This window comes from Folsomia candida, unplaced genomic scaffold, assembly GCF_002217175.1.
Source record: "Folsomia candida strain VU population unplaced genomic scaffold, ASM221717v1 Fcan01_Sc003, whole genome shotgun sequence".
Lineage (NCBI taxonomy): Eukaryota > Metazoa > Arthropoda > Collembola > Entomobryomorpha > Isotomidae > Folsomia > Folsomia candida.
This window is the reverse complement of record NW_019091195.1, coordinates 3,718,056-3,733,357: the sequence shown is the minus strand read 5'-3', so window position 1 is coordinate 3,733,357 and position 15,302 is coordinate 3,718,056. Positions and strand designations below refer to the sequence as shown.

The window sequence follows — 15,302 nt, the reverse complement described above, 5'->3', positions numbered from 1 at the left end:
CGCGCTGCTCCACCACATCCCAACTGCACACGCGACGTCGCGTCCATTCACAACGTCGGAATTTCGACATCAACACCAAACTTATCGTCCTGACGCTTTTGATATCCGCAAGTTGGATAACTCATTTTGAACCAATGTTGTCAGTGACAGTTTAGGTCGCAGAGGTTAACGGCGTAATTGGACTGTATGTGAAGCCGGTGGTGGTGCTATCATCCTCAACAAGTGAGGCTTCTTCAGTTCTTCTGCTGTTCCTCTGCCTCCATGAGGAAGGAAGACGAGTAAAAGAAGGAGACGTCGTCGTCAGCACTTTAAGCTTGAAGCTTATCATCATCCTCTTATCTTATCCCCATCAATAGATCGACCGCTATATTTGGCGTCTTGATCTCCCCGTCAAGACAGGACTTTTAATAACAAAGTGACGAAAGAGGGACACATTGTAAAATAAATCTAAAGACGAGGGAGGACAAGGAAGCTGCAGTCAGTTGTGACAGGTCAGGACTTGTCTATTTAAATTTATGTAACTATATTTATAACATTTATAATTATACTATTTTGTTGTACAATAGGTTATCCCTTATTTGTTTAGAAAGTCTTCAGCTTTGAGTTGGTGGATTTGGTCGTTCGGAGAAGGCGCAGAGTTGGCTACCCCGCGACAAAAGTCTTATCCTTTTCACAGTTGCCTTATCAAGATGCAGTCGACTCGAAGAGTTGCAATTCCCCTTCGTGTCCATCAGATTTGGGATGCCATTGGACGATTCGGCGGAACTCAGGTCATGGACTTTGAAAAATTAGTGGAAGTTGTAACTAGTATGCACAAAGTGCCAAGAGGTGAGTATTGTAGTGTAGTAATTGTTAGCTTAAAAGGTTTACTGCACTTTCCCTTTCGTGTCCCTTGGATCATTCACTACACATGCGTCTTGGTTCGTTATCATTTTTAGATGAATTGCACCATGAACTGGATCATGCCATCAAAGACGGGCTTGTGACTTCAGAAGTAGTTGAGACTCAGAAACGGGAAGAAACCGAAATATATCGGCTTCCTGATCATGCCAAGTTGGATCGTGGAGATCATGACTGGTATTGCTTCCAGTGTCACATGGGTGGTCCTATTGTAAAATGCGAGGATTGTCCACGAGTATTTCATATGGATTGCCTTCCTGATGATAGAAAACCAGACAAGGACTTGTTTGTGTGTCCGCAATGCCACGTAACTATACTTTTTGTTACAATTGTTTGACTTTGCTATAATTTTCTCTTTTTCACTTCTTATTAATTGCACATCTTTATATTTTCAGATCATTGCTACCAAACCAAGGTAATGCATTTCCACGAGTAACTGTTGATTATTATTGTAATTGTTAAAACCTGCAATTTTGTTCATTATTATTATAAATGTATGAAATTACACTGACTGAGACTGAGTTGCATGTCAAGTGTGTACCGATCGGAACGACCTATCTAACCTTATGTAATTTGTAATGATTTTATCTTTTACCAAACAGTGCAGAGAAGGTCCCATTAAAGCCAAAACCATTGAACCAGCTAATTGAATACATTTGCGAGCGATTCCAGACCTGGAATGCGGAATGGATGGAAAAGTTTGATGGCGCTAAATGGGCTGCTGCTTGCAACCGAAGTGAAAAGGATGCCTGGCGTTTGAACGTGTTGGTGCACAGGCCAATGGACCTGGCCACGATGCAGGACAAAGCAACCTCCGCAAAGTATGTTTGTTATATAATCTCTATAATTATCTCTTTACAATTACTAGTATTAATTAGTAACCAACAATATAAAATTCTTGCAGGTATCAATCACTTGAAGAATTTCAAGTAGATTGTGAAACACTTGTGCATGCTATAGGTGTGTATTTTGGTGTCGAATCTCTCAAAGGAAACCAGTTTGGGGCTGCCTTCCTTAAGGAAGCTATGCACGACATTCAGGTTTGTGCCTTGACTTTTTTGCATTACCAAATTGACCCACGTAAGCATTTGTATGTATCTCTTGGTTTGTTTGTATCCAGGAAATTAAGCTTTGTCACCAATGTTTCCGACGTTCTAATGAAAAAGATCACGATTGGTGGTTTGCATTGCCATGTACTCCCCCACATGATGTTGTTTGGGCGAAACAAACTGGTTATCCATTTTGGCCAGCAAAAGTAAGTCCCATTTGCTGGTAACATTTTATTTGTTATGTTAGAGCATACTACATAAATAATTAAACCAAATTGACGAATTTTCTGATTATTAGGTGATGAAACGTGAAGGGAATAGGTAAGGAATTATTTATTTAAATATTAATTTCCCACAATACTTCTATTTTATATGTAGATATGATGTCCGCTACTTTGGAGGGAATTATGAGCGTGGGCATATTGATGCTAAACATATTCTGCCGATTGAGACATCTTTGGCAAAGCTGAAAGTTCGTCGCACTGCTGGATGGAACGATGCCTATGAAGAAATGCAAAAATTTCAAGAAATTGCGAAAAATCCAACCTTAGTAAATAGCTTACCCCCGCGCGGAAAGAATGCTGGATCTGCCGCTGCTACTACTACTGCTGTAGTTAATAAAAAAGGTCAGCAGCTATACTAGTTTGCATTCTATTACATACATTGTATAAATATTTATGTATAGGAATTAAGTGTCATACTAAATTTCGACTTGAATTTTTCCAGGGGGAAGTAAGAGAGCTGCTAGTACTCCCACTGAAGAACCAACAATAACTAAGAGGACCCGCAAATCTGAACCTATTCCTGCAACGGTTACTACCCCTTCAACAAAGGCTACGTCAAAAAAGGTTCCTGCCAGTGCAAAAGCAGCTGTGAAGACCAAGGGCAAGGAGAGTCCTGCTAAAACTAATGGTACTTCGGCCGCTGCCGCCACTGCTCCAAGTCAGATCGCAAAACGTAAGTCGACCAACACGACATCAAATGCAAAATCAGGGGCTGCTCCTAGTCGTCGAGAGTCAACCACCAATGCGACAACTCCTGCTAGCAAACGCGGAGGAAGCGCTACGAAGTTTACGCCGGCTGCGTATGACATTTCCACAGATGAGAGTTTGGACCCTGATCTTCGAAGCATTTTAACTGAACCAGAAGATGAAGAAAGTCTTGGAGGAGACGTCTCATTTTCAGATGAAGAGTCATCTGTAAGACTACCACAAAAATTTATAATTTTTTGCACTAGTTTAGTTTCAAAATATTAGTACAAGTACATTACGAAAATCGCATTAATTTTCAGGAGCCTACTGTCTCGGAGGATGTCGTTTCTTCGTCATGCAATGAGGGAAGCGCCACTCGTAACGCTTACGTCCAAGTTTCTCGTCCAGGCACAACTGAGGTGAACGTTGAACGACTCGTTGGGTACATAAACCAGTTGAAGGAACAAAATAAAAACGAGATCGAGTTGAACAAAAAGAAACAATGGGTAAGTGCAGGAAGCACTAAGGATAAGAGTAATGCTATGCATACTGTTGACCCAGGTAACGTCTGCAACTTTTTTTGTTTATTGCAGTGTTTCAACTGTGGACGAGAAGCCATTTATCATTGCTGCTGGTATGTAATTGCAAGTTGCTCATTTGAGGCTTCAATTGCGTAACGAATAATGGGTTTCTGATTTGTATTCATTGTATATAGGAATACGGCGTATTGCAGCATTGAATGCCAGCAGCAGCACTGGGGAAGTGAACATAAGAAAAATTGCAGGCGTAAGAAAATTTAAATGGCCAGCCTTTATATTAATAATAGTTAGGGATAAATTTTGGGAATTCTAAAACGATAGCCAAGTGCAGACCCAAGGAGAACAGCATGTCAATTAAAAAGTATAGGTTACTCTCCAGGTTGTTAATAATAATAGTTTAAATTGTTGGTTATCATGTCCGGTTCTTCATCGAATTAACAACCCCTATGCAGCCAGCGTATACTCGTAAATAATATAATATACGCTAACAGCAGCAACGACAGCAGCACTCTGACTTTTACCAAGTATTTTGTTGTTGTTTTTAAATCGCCTTTGGCTTTTGTGTCGGTTCATCAGTCAAGAAATTCGCTGTACCAATCCTGTTTTCTCTCGTTGTAAGACCTTGTAAAAGATTGTTTTGGTTGTCTTATATTTTCAGCAGTGTTATTATTTTATCTTTGTCGTTCGTACACGTTGATTGATATTTACTTGTTTCGTCGTCGGATTGCATGTTTATATATTTTATTTGTCTGAATCTGCAATTTATGTTTGGTGGCTTTGTATGTTGTTTTAATAAATATATACACTTATATTTACATAATATATAATATATAAAATTTACGCGTGTAAAATAGGTAAATTCAGTTAGGCATAGCTCCTCATCCTTGTAATAATCTTGATGGAATCAATCTAGGTCCGCCTTTATAAGAAGATTGCTTTTAATAACACTATATTTTGCCCATTCTAAACGTGTTGCTTAATGTGTGACCGTTGCAACAGTACACACCAGTTTTCGTCGTTATCTGTATATTCCATTTAGAAATACATATTGAGTGTGTATTTTACTGTAGGTAAAACACTTACAGCTTATTTGACTTCAAACAACATTGTTCGTTTATTGAACACAGTTATGATTATGATTTTTCACCTAATTTTGAATATATGAGTGGATGAGAGGAATCCAATCACTGCTCTATCTCTTGTCTTCAAAGTATAATATACAAATTATCAATTTATTACTACGTACTACTACTAATGCTCAGCGACAGTCAGTTACACCTCCGGAAGTTGCAGTTTATGTTATTATATGATTACCTAAATATTACGTGAAAGACGTACAGAGAACTTTTTTGAGCATGTACTTTGACGAAAAAATGAGAGTAGCACACGACGATGTTTTGGAATTATATGTATGTGTAACCTTACTATTACATATTTCTTTAAAATAAACTATTTGTCAAAATCTTTTCTTTTATTTTTACGTTTTATTTTGCTTGCATTTTACAAACCTATGACTTGATAAGTTAGGTTGTTTTCATTGGAGCAAGAAAGTAATTTGTGGGAAATTTGCTTAGTTAGTATTGTATGTATGCTTCTTATCTTCAGTTAATTATAATATACTAACTTTCAAGCATTAGACACTTTTCTAAAAAAAAAATATGCATGTTTTTGAGAACGTGTCCCTTTGTTCACTAACTTGCTTTATGATATAAAAATATGTAGTAAACTTGCGATGCAAACATCATCATACTCATAATATCCTTTCATTTATTGTCTTTATGATTTCATTTAAGTATGCGAATTAATATCAGAGTTATGTTTTGTTAACTTTCACTATTATTGCCTCCCTCCCATGCAGGCCCCGACAAAAACTAATGAAAAATCAGTGACCAAAAAATGAAGACACTTCCAATCATTTAAAGATAGCCACTCTAGATTCTACAAGATATTCGGGATTCTCAATGTAACAAAATCATTTCATTCAATTTTTTTTAATGTCGTCCTCCTTTCGTGGAACACCATCGTCGTCCTCGTTGTCATCGTCATCATCATCACAGGGGTGCGAAGGGATCGCGGCGGTGGGACCACTCACGACGACTACTAATCCATTCCTCCCTCTTCTTTCCGGATGACGAAGAACTTCTTTGTCTGCATTTTCAATATGTTTTTCAGTAACTCGCTGTTACGATTGTTATCAAAACTAATACACTAATCATTGGATACGCGGTACTTAGCGGGCGGATAACATTTTCTGTTGTTATTATTTGATTCAATAATACTCCGTTCGTTCGAAGTAGTAACTCTAACTTAGTAGCTCCATTAGGAATCTATGACATGTATGAAGTAATTAATATTCAAGTGAGTTTGATTGACTTTTTTGAGTGAAAGTTTATTTGTAACAAATATGAGTAGTAGTGGAGGATGCTCTAGTGTGTGAGTAGTAATGTGGAGTAGCAATATATATTATTATTAATTATTATGTCCTCATCATTAGTTATTATAATGACATTTATTATTTCGTTATCAACTCTATCTTATATTTTTGCTATCATATCACTTTATTATGTTTTAAGAGATTCAAAGTGCCGACCCATGTGCGTACTTTCTCTTTGTTACTAGTGCTATAAATTCTAACCGATAAGTGATTTGTTCAGTCCATTCATGATCATGATCCTACACTGCGTACGTAATCTCACGTATGTTGTATTATAGAAAGTGAAGTAATTTAATGACAATGACATTAAGGATCTGTTAGCTTTTTGTCCATATGACACAATGACTTTTCTTCTTGTTATCATGCTTCATGTTATCCGCGATGGTAATGCAAAAACATGTACGTTTATTTTTTACTGACAGTAGAAGCATACATATGTAGAATTTATGTATCAATGGGAATTAGTTGTTTAAAGTATTTATGACGATCATGAATAAATACGAAATAAATGCATATCCTCCACATACATGTATGCATCAGTCAACCCAAGCATATTATTTAACACATTTTGAATCTCTACCTGGCAAGCATATAATTAATTGAGATTCAGGTAGAGAAGGACTAAAAATCTGTAAGAGCCACCAATCGTAGTTCAGTCAGACGATTCTCGGTTTCCATGCGACGGAAACGGGCAAACACTAGTAACTTTAGTGCCTTGAATAATGCAATAGTTGCATGTTGTAAAAAATCCATACCGATCATACCGCTGCCCAATTGAATTTTCAAGGAGTAAAGTGGTCGTAAAATTTTAATTAATTCTCATCTCAATCATTAAGTATCTCTCCCAGCAATAATTGAATCGCACTCGACCATCTCATTGATCAAAATCTCGTGTGGTTCGCGTTCTCTGGATTATGGATGATAATAATCGTCCCCAGACCGCTTCTCAAGACCCACCACCACCACCCACAGCAAGACCAGTGTCCCGCAGACGTTTCGGTGAACCCATGACGGCTCGACAACGGCCAGACAGCAGGATGAGCACCGCAAACACGGAGTCCCCACAATCGCAACAACGTCCCATGAGCCGAGTTTCCAGGCTTCAGTCGGCCGCTCGACCCGCTTCCTCCTCCCTCCGCTTGGGTTCTGCCATGCGAACGGCACGCCCCCCATCCGGCACTGGAGGTTCATTGCCGCTCCACGCATCCGTATTATTAGCACAAACTTGCACTACTTTTGTGTCGAAGGTTGTCATTTAAGTTATTTTTTAGGTCAACGTAATGGAGCGACCCGTCACTCAGCAAGGCGTTTCAGGTCTACGAACGGCCCGGACAAGTTATGGCCCTCACAGGCGAATGGTCCACGACAAAACATATTTTTTGGGAGTATTGCACACAAAAATGTCTGAAATGGGGGTCGAAATCGCTCGACTCGCCTCACAAGTGGATTCTTTGGCAAAGGAACAGTCCACCTATATCGCATATGAGAGCAGGGTGAAGGAAAAAGCCGTTGAATTGCAGGGTGAGATTGTCACTTTAATATATTCTAAGATAATTGTAAATACACATAATTATGTATGCAAATCGTAATGCACATTAGAAATGCATGGGGAACTTCAGGATTACAACATTTTGTCCGAAATGTTGTCCAGTGACAAGGACAAAATGTACTTGGAGGAAGAGTTGAAAACTTTGAGGAAAGACAATTCTTCCGATTCAGAAAGGATAGAATTGATCTACAATCGACGACGAGATGCTGAACGTCAAGTGGCCGAATTAGAGGAACGTATTGAAGAAGAACGCAACAAGGCGCACACCATCATTGAATCTCTCAACCCACAACTACGGGAGCGATATGTGGCATTTCAAAGTCAAAATAGCCGACTTCAGACCGAAATGGAAGGGTTGCAACTGACTCTGGATGACTTCAATTCGAAAAAGTCAGAACTTTACGACCGCATTTGCAGATCCGAATTGAAAAAGAAGGCTGCAGAAATGGAGGAAGAGTTGATGGAGGCAGAGGACAAGCGGATCGCCTTGTCCAGGGAAGCACATTCAAATGAGACGCCGGAAGAGGAACAGGCCAGACTTTTATCTCAGGTCAAGGTTGACAATGCCGAAATTAGTACGTTGGAGCGACAAATTACCGAGGTGGCAGACCAGATAAGGAAAGCCCAAGAAGAAATACAAACTATGGAACAGGTTTGTCTCAATTTGCCTCTTACCTATTCACATTAATCCTAAGATCAACTCGCTTCAGAGTAATTTTGATGAGTGATTTTTCTAATTGTTGCAATTAAGGAAATCGAGGAAACTGATTCCGATCGACAGCAGAAGTTCAGAGAGCTTAAAAAACGAGAACAAGACATGGACGAATTTATGCACAATTTTGAAGATAACAAAGGAAAGGAATGCGAAGGCTTGAGTCGTATTGAGGCTGAAATTGTCAATTGCATGGAAAGAATTTCACGAAATGTTCATCTAGCAGCCACTTTACCAGAGTATGCCTAATTGCCTGATTAATACATACAATTACACGTATACGTATAATATCGCTATTTAAAATATAATCTTCCTTTCTAGAGCGGGACAAAACTTTATAGAAATGAGAGAGGAACTGGATTTTAAAGAGGATGAGGTGAGTATTTACGTATAAAGTGTGATTAAAGCAATGTACGTGTTTACTATAATTCAGATTATTTACAAATAGTTCGACAAGGCCAAATATACTTCAGAAATGATAGAGTACCGAAATGATGCTTTGAGAAAACAGTTGGACAACGTAGGAATTTTACAGTTACTTGTGTAGTTTTATGATTTAATCAATATCGTCTCACTTTGTTAACTAATGCATAGTTTCAAAATTTGGAAGAAAAAATGAAAACCGAGTTAAAGTCCTTGGTGGACAAAATGGAAGTTATGCAAACGGACATTCGAAAATTCCAAGATATTGACACGGTAAAAATAGAAGGAAATGACCGGCTCCGAAAATTGCAGTTAGAGAATGCAGCCTTGGACAAGAAGACAAAGGCATTTGGAGAGACCTTCAAAGCGGTGCAAATAGAGCATGAGAAACTCAAAGTACTTTATGTTTGTCACCCTTCAACAACATTTCTAAATTAATGATGCATGCAGATTTATGTAATTGTTGAATTTCTCTGTATAGAAAGAATTGGATTCCAACGACGTGCATCGTCAACTGACAAGTTTGGAGAAAAAGTGGGCCCTGCTGGAAGAAGCCAATTACAACCTGGCTCAGTTCCTTCAGGCAAAAAGGGCCGAAACCGATTTTGAGGGTGTCAAGAACTCAGCCATGGGAATTTTGAAAGAATTGAATGTCATGTTGCAAATGAAGTAGTGATTTTTAATAAGTAAGTCAGGTTAAATAAATAACTATGTGTATTAATTAATTTCCAACAGGGCCGTTTTCTTGATTGATTTTTATCATGATGATTATTCGAGTAGTAATTATGTAGTAGCAATGATAATGATAACCATTGGACGGGGTAGTCTAAAATTGTAATTAATTGTTGCATAGAGGAATAGATATTATTATTGCTCCACATTTTCAACCTCTTAATTGTGATTCATAAAATTGTTCGTAAGTGATTTGATACCATTTTATATTATAATATAATGGAAACAACAACAGAATTATCAGTAATAAGTAAGAACTCAAACTCTTATTTAAAAACTGTTGCTCATCACCATCATATAAATACGAGAAGAAATGCATAGCTTTTTGGTCAGGCCACACAATTTACTTTCGTCGTCGCGTTTGCACACATTTTTTTCAATAATATTTTTGAATTTATAGGTTTTGATTGCTTTCAGAGATTTTTTAAACAATGTTTTGTTGACAATTAGTGTGTCTGTGAATTGAATGTGTCGTACTTTAATTTGTAAATGTTCATTATTCACTACGGAGAAGGTGCATAATATAGATGCAGAGTAGCGTTGTATACATTTCATTTTTATATATGCTAGTTAAAGGCAAATGTTGAATTTTTTGGGTACATGTATGTATAGGCTATTCGTTAATGTATGTATGTAGTACAAATTACACGATAATACAAATACAATTTTAGCTTTGGTTTGCTTTTCAGAAATGCAAAAACATTGCAACGACTTGGAAGATACGATACCGTTCATCATTACATGTCATCAACATCAATCAATCAACAACAATAACGCCAACAAACATTAATTGTCTTCTTTTACACCGTACGAAACCATTTTGATTTGTAAAATTTAAGGCATATTGGAGGAAGCTGAGGTTGAGTGAACGGAAGCAGAACAATATTATTTACTAATTATTATAATGCTTCCCGTCTAAAATGTGAATAGTTTTCTTGTCGTGCGTGATCAACAACGTAAATAAGTCATGCGAAACATTTAAATTAGAAAGAACGCCGCCCCCTATAATATCAAAATCTTTTGAAACAACTGTTTCCTCACTCTCTGCATCTTGTCTCCGTTGTCGTCGTCTGTTTATCCTCTACATAAATCTACAACTACTAACAATGGAGTGATCGTGGCGGTAGTGGGTGGTGGTGGTGGGTGGGAGAAAGTTATTTAACAATGTCTAATCTGTAGTAACAATAACGGCATAACAACTAATCATCTACCATAGGGAATCCTGCAGTTTTCATTATAGAGCTAGTATTATGACATTGACGTTTCGGGTGATTTGATAAGTATTTTGTGTAAAAATAATACAGAAATTACAGGTTCATATATAACATATATCATAACAACAAACATATATAACCAATTAAAAGCCTGCAGTACTTTTCATGCAACAAACAATAAATTGATGATCATGCTGGTAGTATAGTAAATAGATAGAATAATTACAAAGAAAATATTGAGTGCTTATTTAACGACGACCAAGAACAAACCAAGTCATTTAGTTTCAACAACAGCTAAATAATTACATAACAACATTAATTAACTAATATATTTACCACACTTAATAAAACAAACATTTCTTACTGATATTCCTCTCGACATATATTTAGCGTAGCATAATCTTTTATATAACTTTAAAAAATTGAAATATATATGTTCTCTCTGCCTTTATGTTTCAAATCATTGTATATCGAGGTCTGTGTATTTTCTGTTATATATTCTTCTATGTCATTGTTGTAATAATTTGTATCTTATACTTACACGTACATATGCTAAGTTGTTAAACTCTATACAAACCCACCATTTTTCATAACAAATCAATTATTACAACAACGTTTTAATTAAGCTACACATATATATTTATATATATATAATATTTAAACAAGTCAAAAATAACAAATGTGAGCCCATAATATATATATACCTTAGACATTATATTTAAGAGGCGGTGATTGCAAAGATACATTTTGGATGTGCAGGTCATACGTTGTGGTGTTGGTTTGATGAACAACTATACGATTTATTCCTTTGTTAGTTTTAGTCGTCAGGTGTGATTTAAATGTAGTCCGTGAAGAAGATTGAAATTTGTAGTAAGTTTTAAACACTGTTTTTATATATTGGTAGATTTAGTAGTTAGTATAGAACTGTCTTCTCGTCTATGCATGTATTTACACTCTAAATTTGATTTTGCACAAAACACTGCCCGTCACCATCCACTTCTGTTTTGAGAAAGCTAGAAAGGTCAACTGTGGAGGGTTTAGTTTCTTCAATGCTACTACTCATGGTCATGTTCATGGGATCGTCATTTGTGGCACCACCCCCACTGGAAATTGAAGAGGTTGTGAGGTTACTTGCGGAGGATATTGTGTTTCCCGATGCATCCACTGAATTCGTAGATGCAGCAAGGGCCAGTTGATCAGCAGCCTCCTTCTCCATATCGATATCCCTATATCAAAATTGCGAATTTATAAGTAAAACATTGACGGTATGTGTACTCTTGGTAAAATTTTATACGAAATTCCACATAAAGAAATATTTGGACTTGAAAAGCGTTAAGGAATTCTCTTATGAGTAAAGTTATTAAAGGTATATCGTCTAAATTACCTTAAAGTGTCAAATCGGAATTGACATCTTATTTCATGAGTCCGTAGTTTTGTAGAGTCGGGGTAAGCCTGAGAACACCCTAGAAAGCAAAAAAAAAAACGCGTAACGAAAGAATCAGTGCTATTTATATATTTTACTGAGTTTTTACTTACCAGGAATTGTACATTTGTATGTATTTCGCCCGATTCTCCGATGTACGGCAGAGATGTGACCATGAAGTAACTTGCTTGTACCTTTAGAATTATAATTAACACGTGACAAAGTGGAATTTAAATCCAGTAAAGTTATCAATTTGAAATATATAATAATAACTCACGAAATGTTTTGTCACATGCTTCCCAAGTGCAACGATGTGGTTTTAATTCACATCTACTTTCGTGATGTTGTAGTTGTTTCTTATCCTAAATAAAGTTTGTTATATCATTTTAATTTGCTGGCTTCTGCTCCATGGGGTAGTATATGATTTTGCTGCTTGCCCTGAATACTTACTTGAAAACGAAGCTTGCATCCAACTGTGGAGCAAGTTAAGTTATCGTCCCCATCTTGTAGATCTATTAACAATATATACAGATGATTAGTAAGTGTTCTTCAAATCGACACACAAACTAAATAGCACATTCGTAAATATTCGTGACTTATGCTTGTCATGAATTTTTTTGTTGAGGGACAAGGGTGGAGAAGTGAAGTGAAATAAATATTACTTACGAGCAAGGCGTTCATGATTCTCCAAAAGTTTGTACCTAATGCATAAAAATATAATTAAATCAATGATTTTTTCTTCCTAAATCCCAAGTTATAAATTACTTCAAACTATTGTAATTTTCCTCAATGTATCACTAACCTACGAAATGCTTTCTTGCAACCTTCCCAACGACAGTAATTTAACTGCTTTTCCTTATCATTGGTTGATGAAGACTCGGACTTTTTTCCTTTCGCATTGACAACAGGCACAGCTCCAGCTACAGCAACGGTAACAGCGGTAGCCCCTCCTATATGAACAATGAATTCAATTACTTAAATTTTGTTTGCGTTCCGATAAAATATATAAATCTACTAGTGACCAACCTTTGCCTTTTCCCCCTCCTCCACCACCCTTCCCCTTTCCTTTCCCTCTACCTTTTGGAGTTGAAGCTGCGGGGGAAGGGGTCGCACTTGCGGATGCAACCTGTGGCTGAGTAACTCCAGTTTCCCTATTGAAACTCCATTGTTGGGTGCTGCTTTGCTGTTGTGCTAGTTTTCATATTATTTAGACAATGAGTTTCTAAACCATTGCTTAAAAAACTTAATTAAACAGGGCTTACGTGTTGTTGTCGTGTATACGACTCCCGTAGATCCAATTTCTTGTCTTGTATGTGCCTGGACAGCAGTTGGGGAAGCAAGATTACCAATTGCATCATATCTAATTGGTTGATTTTGGGATCCTTGTAACATAATGTAATAATCACCGCCTAAAGTGAATTTTGAAAGAATAGAACAAGGTCAGGTAGTCGGTACATTTTTAAAGACAATTGACCAGGTAAAATTTATGTGTATACTTTGCTGACCTGCGCTCCGAATAGTTTGATCATCAAATCTCTCATATTTTACAGCCCCATTCATGGATAAATTTGTCGCAGTTAAATTGGTGGCTTGTATGGGAGTAGCCCCTTGAAGAGCACCTTGAGTTACATACTGGACTCTAAACGGTTCGGCCCCTTGTGCTTGCTGTTGTTGTTGTAAGACATTGGCTGTATACTGATTAGACGCAGCGGCAACAGCAGCTATATAGTAATTACAGTAAGGGTCGTTAGAGAAAAATAAATGTCATAATAATTAATTAACTTTGACTAATTTTAATTATAACTTTACGAACCTGCGGTGGACAAGGCATTGGAGCTACTACTGCTGTAATGATTAATGGCCGAAGAGGGGAATCCACTATAAATTTGTTGCTGTTGAGTCTGGGCGCAACAAGTACAATCTCTCAATTGAAAGAAGGTGTCTTGGGCAAAGTGAAAATGAGAATATTTGGCCAGTTTTGCAATCAGCATCATTTCCGTTTCTGAAACATAATGATCAATTATTACATGAATTGAGCCCACGTAAAGTTATTTTTACAATAAAGCGATGATTCTTTATGTTCTAACCTGATCGTATCCCCACAGGCTTAACGTAGAGGGTAGAATTTATTTCTGTAATTCATTATTACTTACATTATTGCTTTGGCATAGGATAATTAAGAATGCCTCGTAATGATAACATAAGACAAAAAAGATGAAATTGAACAAATTGCAAAAATCTTCAGTGCCATAAAAATTCATGGATTAATCAATAATAATAAGAGCTTACCGAAGACTTTGAGATCATTATGCAGGTACGTCTTTTCGATTACACTTCGCCAACTACCCGGATTCTCGTTTAAAAACATGTACGGCTCCACCCTCTTCTGGAAGTAGCGTTCATATTCCTCTTCAACTTTGTCCAGCAACATTCCCTACAAAATGACATCAAAACAAAACCATGTGTTAATATTAATTAGTGATTCGCAACATTCTCCTCGGCACGACATTTTCACACTAATCACCATCATCACGATTAGTTGACAAAATCGTAACAAAACAATTACTAATCAACTGTTTCACACGGCATAGGCTCACTTCCGGTCCAGGAAAATTAGCCCGCCATTGCATTTCTGACCGACAATAAACCTCAAATTACACAAATTCCATAAAAAACTGAACCACGACATGATGAAAGATCATTGGGCGAATTATCCACCGTTGCCGTCACGATCACATTAAAGGACCACCATTTCTTTGGAGGGCTCATTAACTCACCTGGGGATAACGACAGTGAAGAAGAAGGAGGAAGTTTGAACGGAATTCCTCCATGATGATACGCTAGCTGTTGCACGAAGGACACTTTTCCGATATTGTGGACGACGTTCAGTGGGGCTGCCGTGTTTGTTGATGTTGTCGTGAAGTGGGGGGCAAAGGAGTGACGGAGGAGGGGGCAAAACGCAGGTCGACGGCGCGCGGAGGACCCGCACTGCTACACAGACACGATTTCACTCGCACTCGGTAACCCTACAAAGGAAAGGGTGGGGCACCACACAATTGTCCACATTTGTTGAATTGCTAATTTTGAAGGGTGAAAATGTTGGAAATTTTGATGTTTTTCCAAATGTTGTGTATTTGGGGGATATAATACAAAATTCGCACTGCGAAATGGGCATTGGACATACAGATACACAACTCCTCTCCTACTACTCTGCTTTTAGTCTGCTTTCTTCGCGTCCGGGGCGAAGTGAGATTCACACCTCCAACTAAAATATCTAACAACGACCCTTCGTTCATGGTTCATGAATCTCATAATATCCGCACTATTACTTGAAATAGTGCCTTATATATTTTTGC

General features: G+C 37.4%; 3 protein-coding genes across 6 annotated transcripts; 2 read left to right on the top strand and 1 right to left on the bottom strand.

Annotated features, from left to right (window-relative positions):
* Nucleotides 1-167: 167 nt before the first annotated feature.
* LOC110845898 (zinc finger MYND domain-containing protein 11) lies at nt 168-6,374 on the top strand. 3 transcript variants are annotated; one of them, XM_022092447.2, is made up of 14 exons: nt 168-491; nt 587-828; nt 939-1,207; nt 1,296-1,315; nt 1,503-1,721; nt 1,805-1,940; nt 2,021-2,155; nt 2,248-2,270; nt 2,328-2,575; nt 2,676-3,148; nt 3,241-3,426; nt 3,514-3,554; nt 3,636-3,706; nt 5,517-6,374. In XM_022092447.2, exons 2-14 carry the CDS (start codon nt 690-692, stop codon nt 5,561-5,563), a joined length of 2,007 nt encoding a protein of 668 aa, XP_021948139.1. In that variant the 5' UTR covers nt 168-491; nt 587-689; the 3' UTR covers nt 5,564-6,374. The 3 variants fall into 3 exon arrangements, with proteins under 3 accessions (XP_021948139.1, XP_021948138.1, XP_021948140.1); XM_022092446.2 differs by having other exon boundaries at nt 567-828; XM_022092448.2 differs by having other exon boundaries at nt 567-828; nt 5,318-6,374.
* Nucleotides 6,375-6,563: 189 nt separating this feature from the next.
* Nucleotides 6,564-9,296, top strand: LOC110846782 (intraflagellar transport protein 74 homolog). The gene is made up of 8 exons (XM_022093623.2): nt 6,564-7,101; nt 7,165-7,414; nt 7,493-8,094; nt 8,194-8,393; nt 8,476-8,530; nt 8,603-8,674; nt 8,749-8,973; nt 9,059-9,296. The coding sequence occupies exons 1-8, from the start codon at nt 6,808-6,810 to the stop codon at nt 9,248-9,250; spliced, it is 1,890 nt and encodes a 629-aa protein (XP_021949315.1). The 5' UTR covers nt 6,564-6,807; the 3' UTR covers nt 9,251-9,296.
* Nucleotides 9,297-9,415: 119 nt separating this feature from the next.
* Nucleotides 9,416-15,168, bottom strand: LOC110847578 (Krueppel-like factor luna). Of its 2 annotated transcripts, none has more exons than XM_035849235.1 (14): nt 14,724-15,168; nt 14,236-14,380; nt 14,034-14,078; nt 13,760-13,948; nt 13,443-13,667; nt 13,209-13,355; nt 12,973-13,137; nt 12,749-12,896; nt 12,613-12,647; nt 12,397-12,458; nt 12,224-12,308; nt 12,060-12,140; nt 11,908-11,986; nt 9,416-11,749 (listed from the first exon to the last, which is right to left on the bottom strand). In XM_035849235.1, exons 1-14 carry the CDS (start codon nt 14,775-14,777, stop codon nt 11,479-11,481), a joined length of 1,731 nt encoding a protein of 576 aa, XP_035705128.1. In that variant the 5' UTR covers nt 14,778-15,168; the 3' UTR covers nt 9,416-11,478. The 2 variants fall into 2 exon arrangements, with proteins under 2 accessions (XP_035705128.1, XP_021950239.1); XM_022094547.2 differs by having other exon boundaries at nt 13,452-13,667; nt 14,724-15,164.
* Nucleotides 15,169-15,302: the final 134 nt, after the last annotated feature.